The sequence below is a fragment of the Alexandromys fortis genome, unplaced genomic scaffold, assembly GCF_014885135.2.
Source record: "Alexandromys fortis isolate MF-2015 unplaced genomic scaffold, M_Fortis_MF-2015_v1.1 scaffold_150, whole genome shotgun sequence".
NCBI classification, from domain to species: Eukaryota; Metazoa; Chordata; class Mammalia; order Rodentia; family Cricetidae; genus Alexandromys; species Alexandromys fortis.
In genome coordinates this window covers 1,609,620-1,628,650 of record NW_026068027.1, presented here as the reverse complement: position 1 = coordinate 1,628,650, position 19,031 = coordinate 1,609,620, and the positions used below count along the sequence as shown (strand labels likewise).

General features: G+C 51.3%; 1 protein-coding gene across 2 annotated transcripts in view; it reads right to left on the bottom strand.

The window, feature by feature from the left end:
- Positions 1 to 10,037, bottom strand: part of Clstn3 (calsyntenin 3) — a 30,788-nt gene extending 20,751 nt beyond the window's left edge. Inside the window, exons 1-8 of one of the 2 annotated variants that reach the window (XM_050164145.1) lie at positions 9,724 to 10,037; positions 7,425 to 7,547; positions 6,835 to 7,030; positions 5,283 to 5,491; positions 4,900 to 5,049; positions 4,487 to 4,672; positions 3,790 to 4,071; positions 2,996 to 3,108 (exon numbers count right to left, since the gene is read on the bottom strand). In XM_050164145.1, the coding sequence (XP_050020102.1) occupies positions 2,996 to 3,108; positions 3,790 to 4,071; positions 4,487 to 4,672; positions 4,900 to 5,049; positions 5,283 to 5,491; positions 6,835 to 7,030; positions 7,425 to 7,547; positions 9,724 to 9,784 (1,320 nt within the window). In that variant the 5' untranslated portion in view covers positions 9,785 to 10,037. The remainder of the gene's footprint in view (positions 1 to 2,995; positions 3,109 to 3,789; positions 4,072 to 4,486; positions 4,673 to 4,899; positions 5,050 to 5,282; positions 5,492 to 6,834; positions 7,031 to 7,424; positions 7,548 to 9,723) is intronic. The other variant, XM_050164144.1, reaches the window with a different exon arrangement.
- Positions 10,038 to 19,031: the final 8,994 nt, after the last annotated feature.

Here is a 19,031-nt window from a genome sequence, read left to right as displayed (position 1 = left end):
TTTTTTGAGTCAAAGTCTCTTGTTGCCTGAGCTATCCTCAGTCTCACCAGGACCTTGAACTTCTAATGCACCATGACACCTGGTTGTATGTGGTGCTGACCCCATCCTCCCATACCATCCTCCACACCCAAACCAACAGATGCTTTCTCTTGGGGCCAAACAAAACTAACAGTTGTGGGTTTCTATATAGGCTTCTCTGTCTCAGGACTGCCATCAGTAGCTAGACACTCACCCAACTTAGTTATATCCCCCGAGACAAATGATGGTGGTAGTGGTGATGATGGTGATGATGACAATAGTAGTGATGACAATGGTGATGATGGTGGGGGTGATGGTGATGATGGTGATGGTGATGATGGTGGGGGTGATGATGGTGATGATGGTGGGGGTGATGGTGATGATGGTGATGGTGATGATGGTGGGGGTGATGGTGATGATGGTGATGATGGTGGGGGTGATGGTGGTGATGGTGGTAATGATGGTGATGGTAAAGATGGTGATTTAAAAAAAAAAAACAAAGTCACACGAAACTGCCAGGAAAGTCTTGAACTCTCAATCCTCCTATCTCAAGCTCTGAGGTAGCTGGGATCACTGGTCTGTGCTATTAGGCCTGGCTGACTTCCACTCCTCTGCCTCATCAGTATAGTTCTCCCACAACTTCTCTACCTCATCAGTATAGTCCTCCCACAACTGCCCAAATGACCATTCTCAAATGTAACTCTGACCCAGTCATATTCCTGCTTTAAGGCCTTCAGACAAGGGCTTCCTAAAGCCCCTGTCCGTCTCTCCAGGCACTCCTTCAGCCCTTCCTCATCATCTGATGTGCCCATCTCTTCCTTGCCTCAGATTTGTCATCTATTGCTCCTATTTAGATCTTTTTTAAACTCTACCTCCACTATAGGCTGCCTTTAGAGGTCAAGGATTGACTTGGCACACACTGGCTCCTGGGCTAGATCTCCACCTCTGCCAAAAAGAGGAGATAAGAAGAGAAACAGAAGGCAAGGGAGGGAAAAGAAAAGGGAAACAGCTTACCTACCCAACTGAAATATAAGCTAACTGAAATTGAATATTTTGATTCATATTATATTCATATTGTTAAACTCCAGTGTACTCTAAAATTTATCTGTTGAAAAGGCAGGTATTTAATTGGTCTTTAATAGATGTTTTAAATAAACGAGAATAAAAAGAAAATTTTAAAGAGAAGGACTAAGGGATGTAACTCAGTGATAGAGCATTGCCCTAGCATGTAAGGCCCTGTATTCAGTCCCCAAGTCCCCAGCAACTCAACTCTCTCTCTCTCACTCGCTCTCGCTCTTTCTCTCTCTCCCCTCCACCTGTGTGTCTCTTCTCCCTCTCTCTGTCTCTCTCTCTGTCTCTCTGTCTCTGTCTCTCTCACACATACATACACACACATACACACACCCCTGGCATGGTAAACAGGTTTATAAACACAGCTCCTAGGGAGGCTAGGACAAGATGATCACAAGTTCAAAGTCAGCCTTGGCCACAGGGTGAGTAAAAGGCCAACATGGACAACTTTAGTGAAACCTTGTCTCAAAGTAGAAAGTAAAAAGTGGACTGGGGACATAGCTCAGTAGCAGAGCAAGGTCCTAAATTCAATCTTCAGCATCCCAGGGAAAAGAAAGAAAGGGGGGTGTTAATGGGGAAGTAGCGGGGAGCCAACATCATGGAGGAAAGATCCAGGAGCAGCAAACAGCAAATCTCTCTACAATTTGCTACAACAGCCAGAGCTTTTGTAAACAGACCTCGCTTATCTAGTTTATATATTTTCCAGGCCCCTGCTTCTCTTCTATTTCCTGTGCTTTTTTTCCATTTATCAATTACTCTCATACAGGGGGTATACAAGAAAGGTAGAAGATAGAAACTCAAATTGGCCCTCACTGGCCCTTGTAGTCAACTTGGAGATTGAATAGACAGAATATGATGGCACAAACCTATAGTCCCAGCTCCCAGAAGGAAGAGACAGGAGGGTTGAAAGTCCAAGGCCAGCCTGAACCATAGAGTAAAAACCATGTCAAAAACTAGACTGCAACTCAGAAATGTTAACTTAAGAAAGGATCTTAGTTCCTTTGTTCATTTTTACTTATCCTTCATAGGCATGAGCAAAATAATAAAGATTAACATGTATAGAATCATTTTAAGTCTATAAAGGTCTATTTATAATTTAATCATACAACAACCTCAGAATGTAGCATTCTTTTTATCCCTATGAAAAGGCTAAAGTTTAGCTTAGCATGGTGGCACACCCTTGTAATCCAGGTACTTGGAAAGTGGAGGTAGGAAGATCAGGAGTTCAAGGGCATCCTCTGCTACTCAGCAAATTCAATATCAACTTGGTCTACAGAGACCTATCTCAAATAATAACAATAATAAAATACCATAAGGTGAAAATTACAAATTTTAAAAATACTAGCCAGACAGTGGTAGAGCAGCCCTTCAATCCCAGCATTTGGGAGGCAGAGGCAGGCAGACTTCTGTGACTTTGAGGCCAATCTGGTCTACAGAACTAGTTCTAGGACAGCCAGGGCTATACAGAGAAATCCTGTCTTGAAAAAAAAAATCAAAAATAAATAAATAGATAACTAGTACTGAGAGCTAGTAGGCTTCCCATTCAACGCTGAACCATAAGCTCTGAACTTGACCCCAGCATCACTTGGTTTCCTGGTTACAACTAAGAATCAAGGACACACTGTTAAATGGGTTATATATAAGAAGGAAATGAAATTAAACAAGGGTTAAGATAGATGGCCGAGTTTAATAGAGCGATTCCCCTACTTCCCTTTAATCCAAAAATACTTCTCTAGGCTGCAAGACTTGAGAGGACCAGACAACCTGGGGTCGACTAATCAAGGTCTGAGATTGGAGGAAGGCCAATCAAAACAGCTATTACAACAACAACCCCAGAAGCTCCGAAGCCCCCTCTCCCCCTTGGTTCCACCCACCCGGTCCTCTCAGAGGCGGGCCCCTGTCTCACCTGCTCCAGTTTCCAGAGAAACTTGACTGGACGTGCACTCTCAAGCAGCGGCCAGTAGAGGAAGGCGATTCTGCAGCCATGGACGGTCAGTGAGTAGTGAGAGAAGCCATCCTCTAAGGGGACAGGAAAGAGGACAGGAGTCAAACACAGGAGACAGCTGGAGGGGATGAGCCTCATTTTCTCAGTGCCATTGAGAGGAGCATGTGAAGACAGAGCCAGTCGGCTCCTAGAGAAAGGATGGGTGAACCAGGTGTACTGGGTGGGGGGCTTTATGGGTGTAGGACAGGGATGCAAAGAGACAAGCTTGACAATGGCCAATGAGAAGGATGATGTCGTTTGGGAGTCAGTCTCAAAATTATCATCTCAACAAGCCACAGAATCACAGGGGTGCCAAATCCAGTCCACGAAATGTTCGTGGTGGTGTTTGCCATAGTCACAGCGACTAGGCAAAGTGAGCCCAGAAGTTTGGGATCAGCCTACACAAGACTCCATCTCTTTTTCTTAAGGTGGCGTGGGGAGTATGATGGGACATTCCTATAATCTCAGCGCTCAGAAGGCTGATGCAGGGGGACTGTTCGGGGTGAAAACCAACCTGGGCTACACAGTAAAACTGTCTATTAAAAAAATAGACAAACTAACAGACAACAACAATAACAACAACAAAAAAACCTAGCATTGGCAACTTACAAATTGAAAGAGGGAAAGAGACTGTCCACACTGGGTAGTGACAGGTGGCAACTGCAGGACAGGTAGCCAGTGTCCCGCCTCAGGTTAGGGCCCCAGGGAGGGCTCACCGTTCTGGACTGTGTTACACACGATGGTCTCCTCCTCCTTCTTGCCCTTGCTGGGAGTCACGCCATGCTTCATCCAGAAGGACAGTGTAAAGTGGTCACTGAGGCCGTCCTGCGGCCCAGCGCCCAGCCCTGCCGGGCCACCCAGGGGAACCTGTACAGCTTGGGTGCCATTGAACCAGTAGATGAGGCTGCTGTCCTGGCTGTAGTGCACTGAGAGCCCTGCTGTCCAGTTGGCATTGGGACCGGGCATGGGCAACAGGTCTACCTCCCCAGTGGCAGCACCTGCAGAGGCCCCAAGAGACACAAGTGTCAGAGCTGAGAAGCCGCAGAGGAGGAAGTGGGAAGGAAGTAGGTGAGGTGACTGGCAACATTCACCACCTCTTACAGCCTTTCAAAGACAAGAGAAGGGTAGCTCTCTTTCTTCTAGAAATGTCTCCCATTAACTCAACCCATTCAGCATTTCTCCATTGCTCCCAATCTTGTCCTGTGCATCTAGCTCTGGGTCCAACAATGTGCGTCTTCTCCATCTTCACCACGATCTACCTGCCCTTTGGGCCACAAAAGCCACCCACACACCTCAGCTCCCACGGAAATATAAATACCTGCAATGGCCTGAGGAGTCAGCTTTCAGAGGAGGGACAGAGAAGATGAGGGATGGGTGGGAAGGAATGGTCCGGGGGGCGGGGTACACACGCACCGCAGAGTTTCCGCAGTGCCCTTTCTGAGTAGTTGTCTCGGTCACAGCCCTTGGCCACATGGCTGGTCTGCAGCTCTATGGTGGCCTGAATGTTCCATAATGGTTCATCACAGGTCTCCAGGCGGATGCTAGGGAACAAAGCCAAGCTCCCAGCTCCCGGGGCATACTCAATTCTTTTGTTCCAGCCTGCACAGGTGAGACAGAAGGCGAGGAGACAGATGGTAAGGCAGGCCCTCCTGCCATGTGCACTGACCGTCTGCAGCTCCGAGGAAAGTGGCCTGCCTGGGAATGTGCTTCCAGCACCTAGCCTACCTTCCGTGGTCATCAGATGGGATAAGAGAAAATTTGGGGGAAATAAAAAAAAAAAAAACATGACAGGTGATTTACAGGCAGGTCCCTGCCAAGAGCCTCACCTTGCCAGCTGGGCTTGCAGGTGGGCTTCACCTGGATCTCCACCTCCGCGTCATCTGCCGCCCGCTTCTTCCCACAGTCGTAAGCTGTCACTGTGAACTTGTAGAGCTTCTCACCACTGTACTGTAGCTTCTCCGTGTTCTCGATGTTGCCTGAGGGAGGAAACGGGAGGCCAGACAGACAGGTCAGGGTCACTAAAAGAAGCCCAGGGAGGCCCAGGGAGCAAGCATCAGCTGGTTCATTTATCAGCAGATTGTGGAAAGGAGGTACCGGGGAAGAAAAGGGGGGGTTGTGGGGAGGGTCAGGAGTAAGGAGCAATGCCCTGGGTCAGTCATCCGGAGAGCAGAGAGGGTGCTGGGCAGCTGGGGACAGGGAGCAGGCTCACCGTCATTGTCGATGAGGAAAGGGGTGTTGGGTGTCAGGATCTCATAGTAGCAGATCTGGCTGTACTGGGGGGAGCAGTCACCATCAATGGCTTCCACCCGTAAGATGCGGTCATACAACTTCCCCTCTGTCACTGCAGCACGGTACAGACGCTCCACAAATACCGGGGCAAACTCATTCACATCGTTGACGCGGACGTGCACGGTTGCCCTGCGCCCGTAGGAACAAAATGGACACGGAAGCACTGAGCAGCTGCAAACACTGAATCCAGACGGGGAGAGAGACGGGGAGGGAGCCTGTCTGCCCTTGAGACTGCCCATGCCCACTCCACAGGGCACTGAGCTGCGCTAAAGTCCTAAGGGATACAAAACCATACAAGGGGGAGCATTCAAGGATAGGGCCAATGATGTGGAGAAGAAGGAACAAGCACTAGACAACACCCGAAGCCATCTTGGTGAATTCTGTCCAGAAGGCTGTAGAGGAGGAGCAGGAAGAGAATAATAGGTTCTGCACACCTCTCATCACTCTCAGCTGCCCACTCCTGCCTAACCACATATTCCATAACACTCTCAGCCCTCATTAGGATGCCAAGGTGAGGGGAAGGGCAAAAAACCAATAAAAATAAAAAAGTAAATTCAGCAGGTTCCTGACTGAACAAAAGTCAAATCTTACAGAAGAAATGAGAGAGACATAGATGAAAAAAAAGTTAAAAGTTCCCAGTCCTCAGGGAAGTGGCATTTGACTGGAATTCATAAGTTGTCTGATACATCTGAGTAGTTCACCTGCCTAAATTGTGCCTCAGCCATGGCTCTTCCCGACTCACACACCTTCCCAGACAGGCAGAGCTAGGTCTGAAGTCTTCATTCTGTTCCCTGCCTCTAGCCCAGAGCCAGGCTCCCAGGCTCAGAGGCAGAGGTCTTGTCTCTCAATGGGACACTAAGTCACAAAGACCCTTTGAACCTCTGATGCCTCTCAGTGGCTCAGGATTCCTTATTACTGATACGTCTCCCATTGTCAAGTGAGAATTTAGCTGCCCATACACTGTGCAGCAGGTGCGAAGGGACTTGCTCTTCATACAAACCATCTCTTGTAAGCTTCCTAGCAACATCTCTGTCTCACAGACAAGGAGAAGCAAGTCCAGAAAGTCCGAGTACATTGCCCAGGGTTGTAAGAAGCAAAGAGGAAGCCGGGCAGTGGTGGCGCATGCCTTTAATCCCAGCACTCGGGAGGCAGAAGCAGGCAGATCTCTATGAGTTCGAGGCCAGCCTGATCTACAAAGCAAGTTCCAGGACCGGCTCCATAGCTACAGAGAAACTCTGTCTCATAAATAAATAAATAAATAAATAAATAAATAAATAAATAATAAGGTTGTGGGTTCCATCCCCAGGTTCCTGTTGATCTATCCTCTGCTAATAAGAGGCTGGAGAGACTAAACTTGCCGGGCTAAGCCTCACAGTCTTGGCTTACAAAGGAGAGCCCTATCTCTGAGAGACCACTGTTGAAGGAGGGGAAAGGGTTTCATGACAGATAGGTATGGCATAGGCCTCCCTCACTTGTGAGACTTCTTGGTGTTGGTGCCATCGGGCCCCTCGCCACAGTCATAAGCCTGGATGGTAAAGGTGTGCTCCTTCTGGGCCTCACAGTCCACAGGTTCCTTGGCCCGGATCAGCCCTTCACCTGTTGCCTTGTCCAGGATCACAGCCTCAAAGGGCACCCCAGAGCCATGCAGCCGGAAGCCACAGATCTCACCTGGCAGAGCAGGAAGAGAAGAAGTGAGTCTCCACATGACACCTCCTTCCTGCCCTCAGCCTCCTCGCCCGGGCCACGCCCAGCTGTACGACCCCTCCCAGACTCCACCCCTCCTCTTGAAGACAGGAAGAATCAGTGATCCCCAGCTTCCCTGAGCAACACACTCTGAGCCAGCGAGTCTGCAAGATCTAATGTGCTTAACTCTGCTCAACTCTGCTTCCTCTCCTACATCTTCATTCTTCGGGGCCGCCCATTCCCCTTCTTGCACATCTGACACTCTCCCCAGGCCTGTGCCCCACTTTCTCATTGCTCCCACTAGGAGGACCTCCCATCCCTCTCTTGTCTTCTGCCTTCCCACCCACCTTTCTCAGTCCCACCGCTGTACCCCAGTTACCTGCGTAGCGCAGCGGGGCATCTTTGTCCAAGGCAAAGAGCGGTGGATTCAACAGGACAGTGTTGTCGTTCTCCATGACAATGCCCTGGTACTCTGCCTCGATCCATGGCTTGTGCTTGTTGGCTGCCCCGACCCCAGGGAGAAGAGAGAAAACACTTATGAGCTGAGCCTCCACTCCAGGGTGCAGCCCTTGGTAAGCCTATACCCTAGATCAACACCCTTCCCATGCCTGGCCACCTTGCAAGAGGGAGAAGGATGAGCTACAGAAGGGTCCAGAGGCTCTGTAGGAGGTCACAGCCTTCTCCTATAACTGGATAGGCAGTTTCCATGGCAACTACCTTCCTGTGGGGAAGGGACCACTATCTCCCCCTGAGGATCTTGGATAGGGGTAGAGAATCTCCTATGAAGGTCTTTTTGTCTTGGCTAATGGTGACTAGGGACTCAAGAAACAATGGTAGCCCTTAGAAGGTCCTGAGAACGGACAGGGATGAGTGAGGGGAGAGTTAAGACGTGGGAAGAGTACCGACCAGTTTCCTAGGATCTCAGTGATTTATCCTTCTCCCTAGTGAATCTCAACCCCAATCCCTTCGTTCTATACTTCCCCAAGTCCAGCCCAGATTTCAGGCCACCCTCTCAGCAAAGAAGAAAGGACAGGAGAGAAATATATAGGGCAGTAGCAGGGGGAGAGACGGGGCAGCGATAGGGTAGAGAAATCAATGCAGAGCTGGCATCCTAGGGGATTATGGAGCTGGCCTAGAAACACAGCAAATCCCTGTCTTATTTCCCATCCCCATCCCCAGGAGAATGCAGTCATAACCAGTACATTTCCAGGTCCTTCAAGGCCTGCACACCCCACACTTGCTGAACTCTTTCACAGACCTGTGACTGAATTCTAATTTTTTTTCTACCTCACGTCACCCTATTAGTCTCTGTCAAGTAGGGTCTCTTCCTCAGGACCAACTCCCCTCAAACTCTTGAGAGGCTACAGGGGAGACACACATGTCTCGTCTACCTCTTTCTAGACCCAATCTCCACCGCTTGATTTACCTAAACCCACTGGGCCCAGCCATGCTCCCAAAGTCAGACAAGGAGAGGGGAGGATGTATCATCTGAGGGAAATGGAGGCACCAGAGGGCTCTCACCCCAGTATCTCATGATGAGCAAGAAATTCTGATTTTTGTTCATGGCCCAACAAATGTTCCGGAAACTACAGGCCTCACCATTTCATGATGGTGACCACCATAGCCCCCTTCCTTAACAGCTGAAGAGAAAGCCTCAAGATGGTATATGGGAGGCCAAGTAGTTAGTGTCAGAAGGCTCTTGAGCCAGGAGGACCATCCTGAGGTAGAAGCTCCAGCCAGACATAGAAAACAACAGACAGAAGAGCCACCAAGGACAGAGCCAGGCACCCTGCAACCTTGTGACTCTCCTGGTCCCTGAGCCCTTCTCTCTGTCCCTTTCCAAAGGCTGCCTGCTGCCCTGCTCCCCTGCTCTTCCTTGGCTCCCTCCCCCACTTCTCACCTTTCCTGTTGATTTTCCTCCCTCCTTCTCTGTCTCAATCTTTCTCCTTTCCCAGCCCTTTCTTACTCCTTTTCCACTCCTGTCTCCCTTCTCACCTCTTCCCTAGAGCACCCCACACCCTTTCTGCCCTTCCTATCCTTTCTCCCTCCCCCTCTGCCTACCTGAACCCTCTGCCCCTGGCCCCACCCTCCCCCTCCCCCTGACAGGCTCACCCAGCTGAATTTATCTGCTGTCTGCCAGAGAGGGCAGCTGTGGTCACCCACCACACAGCGGATGCCGGGAGAAGGGTATGGATGCAGAGGGACACGGAAAAAAAACCATACGTGCTCGGAATTGCTGAGTTGTGGTACCCAGTTTCTCCCCAGGAAGGGATGAAGACAACCAGATGGATCTGCCACACACCCTTAGCGTGCACACCCAGGGCAAACAAGCTGAGGGAATGTCACCCTCGGGGAGCAAGTTCCTTAGAGACAGGAGGTGTCTATCAGCATGGAGGAGTTGGGGGAGGGGGCAGAGAGACCCCAGGTGGGAATGGGGACCACATACAAGCAAGATGCTGGGCAAGCACATGTCGAGATGGGCCAGAGAGGAGGAGGTGGCCCTTGGAAGTGAGGAGGGTGAAGGAAACGGGTCTGAGGAAAGGGTGGAAAGAGGTGGTCAGCACGGAAAGGACACCTGTCATGTGCCAGAGAGTCTCAACATCTCCCTCCCCCACACCCCCACATTGCTCAGCCCGACGCCCCAGTTCAGAGGCCCCCCCCATCTCCATCCATCTCACCCTTGTTGCCAGAGCTGAGCTGGAGCAGAGAGGTCAGCAGGAGGGGCAGCAGGAGGGCCATGGTGCGGTGTAAAGCACGCCAGGCCAGGCGTTCCTGTCCCCCGGGAGTCTCAAGCCTGCTAAAGCCACCTTGGGGAAGGGATGCGGAGATTCTGCAAGGAGGGGAGGGCAGTGGGACACGATGAGGAAGGAGCCGGCTGACCACGCTAGTCCATACAGCCGATGCGTGCAGACCGGCTGGGTGGCCGAGATGGGGGACTTGCAGTAGCTTCTCTTCGCTCTCCAGCCCAGCGTCCTCCACTCTCGCTCTCTTCTCTCGCTCGTTCTCTCTCACTCACTCCCACCCCATCCCCGCTACTGCAGGATGACATCAGCACAGCCAGGCAAGGATTGATGGAGCTGCTGGCCAATTGGAAGACTGGGGGCGCCAGGTGCTGCAAGGGGGGTAGGGAATCAATGCGACTGGGAAGCAGGGGCGGGAGAATGTGTTAAGGTTTTTTCCCCTGGCTGCAGTTTCGGGGAGCAGAGAACCGCGGGGGCTAGAGAAGAAGCTGGAAAGCCGTTGGGGGGGGGGGGGCATCGGAAGACCTAGCTGAAAGCCCGGAGGTGGGGTGAGGACGAGAGACGTCAACAGACTTGAGGGTGGCCAAGAAAGGCAGTATCCACGTCACCCACCCCCAATTCTTCATTAACCTCTTTTCACAGCCCATTCCATCAGCTAGTCCCTGCTGCGTGCTTTGTGGGAACCCGGAGGCAAAACCTCCGGCGTGAACATGAGAGATTCGAGCATTTCAGTTTCAACCCAGGGCACCGTGGGAGCCAGAGGAGGGACGGCAAAGCAATGACAAGGGCCCTGAGCTGAGGAAGAGGGATGACTTCCTGCAACCCTTTCTGCACAGTTCACCAGCTTCTGGAATGTCAAGCTCTCTCTTTTCCTACTGCTTAACAGTCCCCGGATTCCAGATCTTAAACCATAATGGAGCCAAACCATAATGGAGCCGCCCTACAGCTTGTGAAGCCAAAGACAGGAGCACTGGCCAGTTTGGGAGACAAGTGGGTCGCAGGGGGCAGGGTGTACAGCGATTTCCATATTCCCCAAGCCATTATGATGATGTGTCTTGATAAGGATTGACATGTAAGTGATGGTACCCAGGACTCAGACTTGAGAGGGAAACCCTAGGCCCCAAAGAGTATAAAATGCTCAGCCCTCCCTTGCCTTCTGAGCTTCGGTCCCTCTGCCTCCCTCGTACTTGTCCTTGGAGGCCAAGAACACCAGTTTAAGGACCACATTCAGCCAACTGTGTGGGAGTTGTGGAGGCCTGCAGGCTAGACCTCTTCCCCCCCCCCCTTTTTTTTCTGAGACAGGGTTTCTCTGTAACTTTGGAGTCTGTCCTGAAACTCACTTTGTAGACCAGGCTGGCCTCAAACTCACAGATCCGCCTTCTCTGCCTCCCAAGTGCTTGGATTAAAGGCCTGTGCCACCACCACCTGACTCAGACCTTTGTTAAAAGGGGTTCTTGAGTAAGGGCTGTTCTCACCTCCTTCTCTCACACCTCTGAATATCCGGAATATTCCCTCACACCCTGACTCAAAGAATAAATCTGGAACTCCCAGCAGCTCCGCACTGCCACACCCCGGAGAGCCTCCAGAGGGAGCCCTCCCTCAGGGCTCCCAAACCCGCCGGAAAAGGCGTGAAGGCCAAAACTGACACTTGAAAGTTCAAGTTTGGGAGACTGACAGCTCCAAGGTCGTTTCACAGAAAAAGCTGAGGCCAGAGCTCCTCACTGGGGTGGGGGTGTCGGGAAGCCTCTCACTGCAGCAAAGGCCCAGCCCTGTTAAAGCCCTGGTTAATTGACCCTTCCCACACTGCATGAAGGCTGACCTGGATCTGTGAGCCTCCCCTTCCAGATAGCACCCCAGCCTGACTCCTGACTCCAGGCTGTTTCTGTCCACACTGAAAACAATACCTCCAACCTGTTCCAGGAGAACCTGGATGACTACCTGGAAGGGATGACCTCACCCTTCCAGACCCTTTGTGCTCCCCTCCCTCCTCTAGGTTCTCCTGCCCACCTGATGAGCTAGGATCCCTTTCCCTCCAAGGCACTGCCCCTCACAGCCTTGACAGAGCTATCTACTGGCTAGCCAGTAGAGAGCCCTCAGACATCAGTGTGACTCTAGGGAAGGGAGTATGCTGAGGCCAGACAAGATCAGCCACGTACTGGTGAAGTCTCTTCGCTCCTTCTGGGCCGACATTATGGAATTCGAGGCGGAAATGGAGTTTGAGGAGGAGGTAAGGATTGTGGGTGGATGGGAATGCCAGGTACTTTCCCTAGGGGGAAAAGGGGACTGGGTAGGTGAACAGGTGCCTCCTAACAATATGAGTCAGAACAGTGGCCCCTCCAGCCCAAGCCAGGGACAATGACCACCAAAGCAGGCCGTGGGCTCCCCAAATAACAGCCACTGACCAAGAAGCTCCTGCGTTCCCCAGTTCCCCAACTCCTTCCTACTTCTTCCTTACCTCTTGTATGTTTTTAATAGAAGAGTTCATTTAGCTTACTTTGTCTTTTGTTTTAAATTTCTTCTTTTGATTATGTTTTATGTGGATGGATGTTTCGCCTGCACGCATCTGTGCAGTAGTGCTGAGGAGGTCAGAAGAGGGTGTCGGGTCCCCTAGAACTGGAGTTAATGTGGGTGCTGGGAACTGAACTCGTGTCCTCTGGATGAGCAGAGCATGCTGTTAACGGCTGAGCCATCTTTCCAGTTCCCTCCTTGCCCCTTCTCAACATCAGTCACAAGAACAAAAAATGAGCAAGCATCCGTTCATCCCAGAGCCTGTAACACGGGGTCTCTGAGTCTCTCTGCCTCCTTAGCCATACTTGACTGCTGTCTTTCCTGCTTCTTGCATGGTCCATCTGAGTCGCCTTTGCAGAGCTCCCTAGCCATCCTGACACCAGAGCTCCAGCTGGAGTTTGTTCCTGACTGTCTCCCTCTTGCCTGTACACTCTGGGCTAAGTCAACGGCACCCCTGCTTTCCACTGCCAGGAAACTCCCCCTTGACATTTGTTCTCCAGCCGCGGCCGTCGCCTGAGCTCCAGAGCGATGTTCTCAATTGTCTGTAAATCGTTTCCGCTTATGTGCCCAAAGTCAAATTTGAATTCATTATCCCCAGGACCCAAAGCTCCTCCGCTTTTATATTTACTGTGTCTGCAGGTGGCAATCACCAGCCAGACCTTTAGCCACACAGACATCCCTCGGTTCCTTTTTGCCATGCCCCCTGCCGGCACATGCGCACACACCACATTCAGAATAACCTTCTGCACTAGTCAACATTATAGATATTTGATATGTAATTAGTCCAAATGGAAACGCGCTAAGGTTAAAATACATATCACATTGTAAAACAGAATCAAAAACACGTCCAGTTTTCTAACTGATCACATGCCAAAATTATAGCATTTTGAATAGTTTATATTTAACAAAACATATTCCTAAAATTAAATGTATTTGTTTCTCTTCGGCCTTCTATTGATCTTCCTAGGATATTTTATGAATGTGGCTTGCATTTATGACTTTTATTCCTATTTTATGGCACTCTGCTAAGTGTCTGCTGCTGTTCCTTCCTTCCTGAGGCTCTTGTTTCTCACCTAGCCCAAATTGGTCCCCAGTCTTAATCCTCCCTTAACCAGGCTGCATAACCTGTGGCCACAGCGCCCACCTAAAAAGTAAAAATGACCATGCCATTCCCTGCTCAAATCAATCAGTGGGGACTTGTGACCCTCCAGACAAAGACCACTTACTTAAGAGGGCATACCAGCTCCCAGTGTATCCTGATGACCTCCCAGGAGTCTCTGCTTTCCTTCTGGGTTCTGTGCTTTTTCTTTGCTTGAAATCCCCCATTATGAGCCATGCCTAGTGACATGGGCTTGTAAGATCTGCAGGCTGAGGAAGGAGGATTGCAAGTTCAAGGCCTGGCTAGGCTACAGAGTTCAGGGCCAGTCTGAACAATTTAGACTATTTCACAATACCAAGAGGGCTGTGGAAGCTAGGAGATGATGCTGGGGCTAAGAGATGATGCCGGGGCTAGGAGACATCTGCTGGGGCTAGGAGATGATGCCAGAGCTAGGAGATGATGCTGGGGCTAGGAGATGATGCTGGAGCTAGGAGAACTCTGCTGGGGCTAGGAGATGATGCTGGGGCTAGGAGATGATGCTGGGGCTAGGAAATGTCTCAGTTAGTAAAGCACTTACATCCCTAACACAGGTTCTAAGTTGGAGTCCCAGAACCCACAGAAAAACATTAACATGAGCGGGGTGGCAGTGGTACATAGCCAGGCAGTGGTGGCACACACCTTTAATCCCTGCACTTGGAGGGCAGAGGCAGACAGATCTCTGTGAGTTTGAGGCCAGTTTGGTCTACAGAGTGAGTTTCAGGAAATCCAGATCTACATACATAAAAACCCTATCTCAAGAAACAAACAAAAAATGTTGATGCGGTGGTGTGTGCTTGCAGTCCCAACACAGAGACAGGTGAGACAGGAGGATCCTTAAGTATCATTGGCCAACCAGCCTATTTGTTATATAATTAGTGATCTCAAGCCCATTGTCTCAAAGAAGGTGAAAAGCAACCGTGCATGCGCCTGCACACATATGCCTGCACACATGCGAACATACATTTAAAGAAGGGAAGGGAATGTGGGTGTAGCTAACTGGAGAGCACCTGCCTAGCATGCACAATGTCCTAGGTTCAAACTCTTTTTAAAAAAAAAAAGGAAGAAAAGCAAGAAAAAGAAAAGAAGAAAGGAAGGGAGGAAAGAGGGAGGATAGGAGGAAGGGAGGCAGGAAGGAAGGGAAGAAGGAAGGAGGGAAGGAGGCAGGAAGGAGGGAAGAAGGAAGGAAGGAGGGAGGCAGGGAGGGGGGAGGAAGGGAGGGAGGGAAAGAAAGTATGTTCCCAACTTCTCATCTTTCTAACTGAACCCCTAACTCTTGACCCGGCTCCTCCCTCCCTACTTCCATTCCCAGCACCCTTGCCAGATATCAGATGCCTAAACACTGATCCTCCACCATTTCAAGACTGAGCAAGCCTGTTCTCTGGGGGGCGTCCATTAAGGTCTATTACAATCCCAGGCTGGGAGGTAGGGGGATTGCTCTTTCATTCCCAAGGGCTCCTCAGCTAACATTGAAACTAAGAAGGAGGGGAGGAAAGACCAAGAACTTTGACCCCCAGCTAACCGCTCTTCTTTTTACAAAAGTCCCTCCAAACTCCCAGCGGTCTCTGGGGGATGCTGTCCCCATTTTATCACCTGTCTCCCCAGTTTCGCCCTCAGTTGTCCTGCTCCTCCTCTGCTCTTCCCATGTACCTCAGCTCCCATGTCTCAGGTCTGGGGGTGGGGAGTCCTGCATCTCTCGGAACAAAGGGGCTGCCTAAGTTAGACTGGGCTGGACATCATTTCGGGTGTCCTGCCTCCAGTTTCTCCCTTCATCCTGCTTTCCCTGGAGACCATAGTAACCTGGGAGGAGGAGCAACTGGTATGTGTGCAGAAAGAGAAGAAACTGGCTGGAGACACCAGCTACGGGGAGAAAGCTGGGGAGGGAGACACAAACACGCATGTCTGGGAATGATCCTGCCAGTGAGGTTACAACCCCTTGTCCACACCGAGGGAGTTCACTGCTCCACCCCACCCCACCCTGTCCAAGGCGAAGGAAGAAAAGCAAAAGCACTCAGGATAAGTGTAGAGAGGAAGAAACAGAGGGATCAAGGTGGGCCCTGGCTATACTCCAGATGAGCATCCCTAAGTCACGGCTGAAGAACCAGAGGCAGCCTTTCGGTTTCCCTGACCCAACAACCTCTGTTGTGGGGTAACCTTTTTGTGCACTGGGAAGATGTGTCTTTGCCAAGATGTGCCTTTGATTGGTTTAATGAAGAGCTGAACAGCCAGTAGCTAGGCAGGAGAGGCTAGGCGGGATTTCTGGGGGAGATGGAGGAAGAGGAGATGAAGCTAGGAGCATGGAGATGCCAGGGAGACGCGAACCAAGTCGGACGTACACCGTGGAGGAGAGATTAAAACAACACGTGGCAGAATGCAGATCAACAGAGGCGGGTTCATTTAAGCTATAAGAGGTAATCGGGACAAGCCTAAGCTAAGGCCAAGCTTTCTCAACTAATAATATCTCCATGTCATTATTTTTGGGCTGGGGGGGGTCCCACAAAGGAAAGTCCTCCACAACCTTCATTTCCCAGGAAAGGGAAGCAGCGGGAAGCCTAGAGCTGGTTCAGGACCAGCCTCAGCCTCCTCCGTCCCTCAGAGGCCTTAGTTCTTTCAGAATAAGAGTCTGTGGATCAAGTGTCAGACAGAAAGGGGCTCAGTGTAAGAGTAATACAAATCGAGGGGGAAGGGGCAAGGAGAGGGTGTAGAAAAGTCCCGGGAAGCCAGGTATGGGGGTACACAACTGTTGCAATAACTTTCTCCCTGCAGGTAGGGGGAAGACTAGGCAACTTCTACCCTTTCTTTCTGAAGTCTCAACAAATCAAAGTATGTTCCACCAAAGTTCCCTCAAGGGAACTGATGAGTTTATTGGGCTTTCTTACTGGGGCATGAAGGACCCCAAAGCACCCTGGAAAGTCTACACCCAACATGAATGGTGGCTTTCCCAGAGCTGCATGGGTGGCGCTTTCTCCCAGGACTCCCTCCCAGCCTGTAGACCCTAGCTGCTCCTGAGACCTAGAAGGTCACATGCCACATGCAATTGGGGCAAAATGGTACGCAGATGTTTGGGAGGAGTGGTTCAATGCTCGGGTGAGGGTCCAGTGACCCTCCCCACCCCTCCTACGATCATATGAAGATGCCCGCTGTTTGGCTCAGGGGGTAGTGCTACATGACAATACCCAAAATCTCAGCTTTGGGGAGACTAAGGGAAGAGGGAGACAAGGCTGAGGCCCATTTGGGCTGTATAGTTATATAGTGATCCAGTCTTGGGGGGTCCCTGTTGCCACCAAGTGGACAATCCTGCGTTCTCTTCCTGTAATAGGTAGGTGTCTTACCCATAAAAGACAGTTACTGGGGCTCTGGCCAAGAACAAGACTCGGCCCTGCATTGATCCCAGAATGAATCTGGAAAGAACTCACAGTTGGGTTGAACTTCCTAAATGTCCTCTTCTCAGGTAAAGCTCTGTGGACCACTGGATCCCACCATGCCCCCCCCCCCCCACTCACAGCCCAGGAAGATGTTCCGTGTTGTTCAAGGAACTGCAAGGTTCCATTGTGGCTGTTGGACCCAAACTCACCTCAAACTCACCATGCCTTGGGGGTCCAGATCACCCACCCTGCAAGTCCGCACCCTCCACTCAGTCATACTCCACCAAGAACCAAAATCCTCTGGACCACCCAAAGGAGCTCAAACACCCAAAGGAGGGCTGAGCAGCTCCAAAAGCAACTACACAGAGTTAACCTCAAACCACCCAGACTCTGAAGACAGAGTGTTGTTCCCGTTGTGGGCAGCAGAGGGCTCTCCTCTGCAAGGCTAGTCCACACACCTTGGCTATACCACAGCCCACACATACACAGGCTCCCCGGTTCCAAACCCGCATGCAGCCGTATGAGACAATGTCCCTCACGCAAGGAAGAGATGGTTGTCAAGGGGATCAACAAGTGGGTAAAGAAAAAGGCCAGAGAAGGGCCAAGGGCCAGCCAGAGGGAGCGCCGCCCCTAACGCTTCCTGCAGAACATGAAACTGTAGAGTTTACCTGAGTCTAAGATCCAGGGGTATGATGGGGATTCCTGGATGTTTATTTCCACAGTCTGTGGAGTGGCTCTGCTGACAAGCTAGGCCTCTGTCCCCAAACCCTGAGGCCAGGTTGTCTGACCAGGAACTGAAATAGGCAGTCACTTGCCCTTCCCACCCTTGGGCCTCACCCCCCAGGGATGGCCAGGACCAGCTATGTGGGCACCTGTGTTCCTCAAGGGGGACAAAGAGGACTGGCTTTCCATGCCAACCCAACAAGGGGGCCTTCAGCAGACGATTGGTGTGCCAGTCCCCGGAGGACACACCCAGAAAGGAATAACTTCCTTCTCCTGGAATTCTGAGAGTTTTCCACATACCACCATTCAGCAATGTACCGGGAACAGAATGAACACGGGCAAATGTTCGCCATTACTATTTGAATTCGTAATAGCTAGAGCTCTCCAGAGCGGAAGCAAAGCATTGTGTTCTGCAGATACGGACAAGGCATCAATTGTCGATTCCGCTGAGTTGTCGCTAAGGCTGCGGTGTCACTAAGGGCATAATCACGGCAGGGAATAAATGACTAATAGCAAAGAAGTGGAGTTAGTCACCAGAGCTCTGATACCTGGGCTGCTCAGACAGGGAATTATCGAAGGTGGAACTGGATGAAGGACAATTGTTGCTCCCCAGCCTGAGCCCCAAAACCATAATCCCAGGACAGCTCACCCCCTCGTGCCTAAGAAAGACCCTATGGAGTGGGGTGTCCCTGCTTCAGAGTGCTTTGGCCACTCATTCTCGTCTTCCTGACAACTAATGGGACACTTAAAGTCAGGGAGAGGTGCTGTCCCGCTCGCTCGTGGGCTGCCTGTACAGACTCACCAGGCTCCAGGCCAGACACCTGGGATATATTCACACCTACAGCCAAGGCCACAACTGTGCGCCTCCCCCCCCCCCCCCCCCCCCCCCCCCCCCCCCCCCCCCCCCCCCCCCCCCCCCCCCCCCCCCCCCCCCCCCCCCCCCCCCCCCCCGCCTTCTGCAGTTCCCAGGTGTAGACTCCACCTCTGTCTGCCCACCGTCCCTGTTCTCTGCCTCTTATGTTGGGGTACAGAACCAGCACTGTCCTCCTTCCCTGGAGGTCTCTCATTTCTCTCTTCACTGGGGGCTCCCTCCATATCTACAGAACCACCCCCCACTCCTGCCAATCATCTCTCCACTCTAGTCAGCTTGCAGCCCTCCCTCTGATCTTCTTTGATCTGAAGCGGCAGGCAGAGGGTCCACACGAATGGGTGCTGAACACTTTTCTCTCACAAAAATTCACACAGGCTGCACCGTTCTCTTTGGTCATACCTGTCATCTGTGTGTGCCCGGGCGTGTGGAAGCTAGAGTGAATGAATATGTGTTATTGACGTGGGCATGGCCATATCAAGGACCGCAATGCCTTGGCCCGCGGGAAACGGCAAGGCTTTCCTTCCTGGCCCCAGTATAAATGTTGACAGTGTGTACAGAAAACGCCCACCATAGCTTTATCCTCCTGGGTGATCCTGGCCTGAAGAGAGCTGCTGCACAGAAATGCTAAGCCTGCCTCCTCGAT